Source organism: Callithrix jacchus, chromosome 2 (genome assembly GCF_049354715.1).
Source record: "Callithrix jacchus isolate 240 chromosome 2, calJac240_pri, whole genome shotgun sequence".
In the NCBI taxonomy this organism is placed as follows: Eukaryota; Metazoa; Chordata; class Mammalia; order Primates; family Cebidae; genus Callithrix; species Callithrix jacchus.
The window spans coordinates 13,492,296-13,496,032 of NC_133503.1; the positions used below are offsets into that span (position 1 = coordinate 13,492,296).

Below are 3,737 nucleotides of genomic sequence, written 5' to 3' on the forward strand. Positions count from 1 at the left end.
CCGGGCCCCAGTATATACATTGGAATGTGGCAAGAACTAAGAGGTCCCTGCTATATGGAGATAATTGAGCTGGGGCTCCACTTTTTGAGCCCCTGACTCCCTTAGTCTCATCATACTGCCTGTGTGCCAGTCAGGTTCTGGGGATACGGGGCCAGTATGAAATGCAGGGTCTCTCAGTTTTTCCCCTTTCTCTAGCACACAGGTCATTACTGAATCACCTAGTTCCCAACTCCCACTCTAAACCTGGTTAGTGAGTAATGAAAATCAGGGCACAAGTGATCACATACAGCAGTCACAACCTTTAGACCACTTCCTGACCGCCTCTCCAGATCACCAAAGTATGCAGTAAACATTCATTGAGAACAGTCATCACTTCCTTCTAGTAATTCACAGTGCCCATAGGATCAAGGCTTAGACTTGTTTCTAATAAAAATCTTACTACTACTTCCTTTTTTGCATGTATGAAAAACAACTTAGCTTGGGAAAGTAATCAGTTGTCACATTTGTTTATAGGGTTGGGCTATATAAGATGATGTCGAGGGTGACATTAAAGTATAGAACAGAGACTGCTTAGTTGGAAGCAGGCAGCCTTGGACACTAAAGACGGTCCATGTGGTTGACACGCAGTCACTTAAAGTGGCAGTGCCTCCGTCATTGAAGAACATCAGAAGGGCTTGTGAGCAAGGCTGGAATGAGCTTTGACGAACATCCAAGTTGACAAACCAGTGTGGTGCCTAACAGAGAGGACAGAGCCACCGGCAGGGGTGCTCAGGGGCTATTCCCCCTTTTATTAATAAATGACAGCGGTTTCTAGTGCCCCCCCGCTTTGGGACAGTTGCCTGACCCCTGTCCATCATCCCTTCAAGTACCCGCATCAGAAAAAGAGCCCGCGCATTCGCCTGCCAATGCCTTGTCGGTCGTAGAGGACGTTGAACTTGTTCACAAACTGGTTCATGGTGTTGCACGTTTTAGTGATGGTGCCGAGGTAGGCCATGAGCCCCACATCATTGCATTGCTGGGAGGGAACATAAAGGACCAGTTCTTCAGGGGATCTCTTGTGGCATGCCCAGGGAACAACAGTCCCCAGTCCTGCATGTGAAAGTGACAGCATAAGCCCCACCTCCCCATCTGGGTTTTACACTCACATCATAAAAGTCTGTCTTGAACTTGTCTGTGCTGAGCACTGGGAGGCAATGACACAGAGCATAGGCCTCCCGCAGGATCTCATGATTAAAGGGGACCTCTCCTAAAGGCACAAAAAGAGGCTGCATTAATTTGGATGCTGTCACTTCCCCAGAAGGGAGAGGAAGAACCCCAGGGAAGTGTCAGGGAAGCCCTTGACCTACCTGCTTCAGAGGCCTTGACGTACTCCAAGATGAGCTTGACGCGGCTGTGCAGCATCTTGATGGCACTGTGCTGTGCTATCAGGTGTTCAGCCACTGCAAGGGGATGGAGACAGGAGGAGGTTGGGACAGGATGTGGCCACACATTCCACCCCCACTTCCAAGGAATCCCCTCCGTTACCGGTGGAGTTCTCTCCACTGCCTGTTGCTGTCATTCGGGCCACGTGGTCTACACCAATGCGTTCCGCTTCCTCTGTGGCCAGAGTGTAGGTCAGCTCAGCAAACAGCATTGTGGCCTACAGGGCAAGGTAACCCACAAAGGGAGAATCAAAAGCAGGAAAGAGGACAAGAGCAGGATGTGAGGGTTGAAGGGTAGGGTTTTACCTCTCCGTTGATTATATCAATGACAGACTCAAAAACGCTGACAGGAAGCTGTGGAGGAGATGGAGAAACCTGAATACTATCTGCCAACATTGGGGCTAGTCGATTTCACACATTTCCTCTCAGCTAATTTTCCCTAGAAACCAATGAAGTAGGGATTACCTCATTTCACACAGTTTGGAGATTAAATGACTAAGCCAGAGTCACAGCAGATAAGTGGCATTTGGCATTCCCCAATACACCGTCACACAACAAAAGGTACAGCAACAATTATGACACAGTAGGCATGGGATATTACTTACATCTGTGTGCTTGGTCATAGGGTTCAACTTCAGAAAGAGGGGGCTCTCAATGATCTCACACACCTGAATGAGAGGGACGATGCACAGGAAGTCAGTGCCCCCCTTTCTCCTTCCCCTCATCCCCCATTCTCTGCTTCAGCATGCACAGGTGTGAGATGTATACCTGCTTGTGGACGTGGATGTCCGAGGGGTCAGGTGGCCCCCCTGTGGTATACCAACCCAGAAATTCCAGCTCCTTGAACACCTGTTTAACTGAAGGGGAAGGGACCAAAACACATAGTAATTATTATTATTATTTTGAGACAGAGTTGTTCTGTTGCCCAGGCTGGAGTGCAGTGGCGCAATCTTGGCTCACCACGACCTCCGCTTCCCAGGTTCAAGCGATTCTCCTGCCTCGGCCTCCTGAGTAGCTGGGACTACAGATGCACATCACCACATGCGGCTAATTTTTGTATTTTTAGTAGAGATGGGGTTTCACTATGTTGGCCAGGCTAGTCTTAAACTTCTGACCTCATAATCTGCCTGTCTCGGTCTCCCAAAGTGCTAGGATTACAGGCGTGAGCCACCGTCCATGCCCAGCCTGACATAGTAATACTTTAAGCCATCTTTCCTCTGTGTGAAGCTCCTGGTGTATTTTCACCAGCTTCTCTCCCCGCTCCTCAAATCCTGGCTCAGTTTAGAGTAATTACTCCCTTCTATCCTGTCTTTTATCCTTTACTTTCTTTTTGGGAAAGAACTCTTAATGTGTTCTTTTTCTGAGATCTCTCCAGCAATTCTCTTAACCTTTTCTTCTCTGTTCTTGGCCTCCTCTCCTGTTTATTTCCAACCTTCTCCATCTTCCCCACCCTGTACTTTTTTTTTTAACTCCCACTCCTCTTCCCCACGTCTATTCCGCTCACACTGCTCTTCCTTGGTGTAATAATATTCCTTGTCAATGATAATCTTCTCTTCCACCGTGTGGGACAGCAGCTCAAAGGAGTTCATCACCTCGATATTTCGGCCCTCCTGCTTCCCAATCAGAGCCCCAATCACTAGGAAAGAGAATGACATGGAAAAGGTGAGGGTAAGGAAACTTCTATCACCTAAGGGTCTGAGGTCAGTGGGAGCCAAGTACTGGGGAAACGATGACTTGAGGGAGGGGGAACTGGCTCCAGTAAAAAAAGGGAAAGACGACTGGGGGAGGTAAGCAAGGAGAGGAGACTGGAGGCTATGCCCAACACTCACCCTGCACAGGCCGCCCCTCCTGGGAGCGCATGCGGATCCAGTGGTCTGAGATGTTGAGAATGACAAGGGGATGGAGAGCGACGGATACACTCCCAGTCACTCCGGAGGCCATCACGCTGGGGACTACTAAGGGTGGAGGGAAAGTAGAGAGGGTGAGAGTCCGGGCCCCACGTCCTTCCCTGGAGACGGCAGTGGGGGACGACGGAGCCCGGCCACACTTCCCTCCCGCAACTTATCCCAGGGAAAGATGTTGCTGTTCCGCCCTCCTCCCTTCTTCTGGGAGCACAGGGAGGCCTCAACGCACCCCTGAAGGAGGTCTCTGGAAGCCACCCCCACACAGCCCGTTACCTGCTGCATCCACCTCCATCCCGCTGCTCCCTCCGGTCCCGTTCGCAGCTGCAGCTGCCGCCGCCATTTTCCTCGCGCCCGCCGGCCTCGGCCCCGCCCCCTTCCTTCCCGGCTTCCGTAAGGTGAGAGGCGCATGTTC

General features: G+C 50.8%; 1 protein-coding gene across 1 annotated transcript; it reads right to left on the minus strand.

The window, feature by feature from the left end:
• Positions 1-490: 490 nt before the first annotated feature.
• On the minus strand, positions 491-3,678 carry COPS6 (COP9 signalosome subunit 6). Its single transcript, XM_002744008.6, has 10 exons — positions 3,599-3,678; positions 3,251-3,376; positions 2,926-3,057; positions 2,190-2,278; positions 2,027-2,089; positions 1,728-1,775; positions 1,525-1,639; positions 1,347-1,439; positions 1,146-1,246; positions 491-1,015 (listed from the first exon to the last, which is right to left on the minus strand). The coding sequence occupies exons 1-10, from the start codon at positions 3,663-3,665 to the stop codon at positions 875-877; spliced, it is 975 nt and encodes a 324-aa protein (XP_002744054.1). The 5' UTR covers positions 3,666-3,678; the 3' UTR covers positions 491-874.
• Positions 3,679-3,737: the final 59 nt, after the last annotated feature.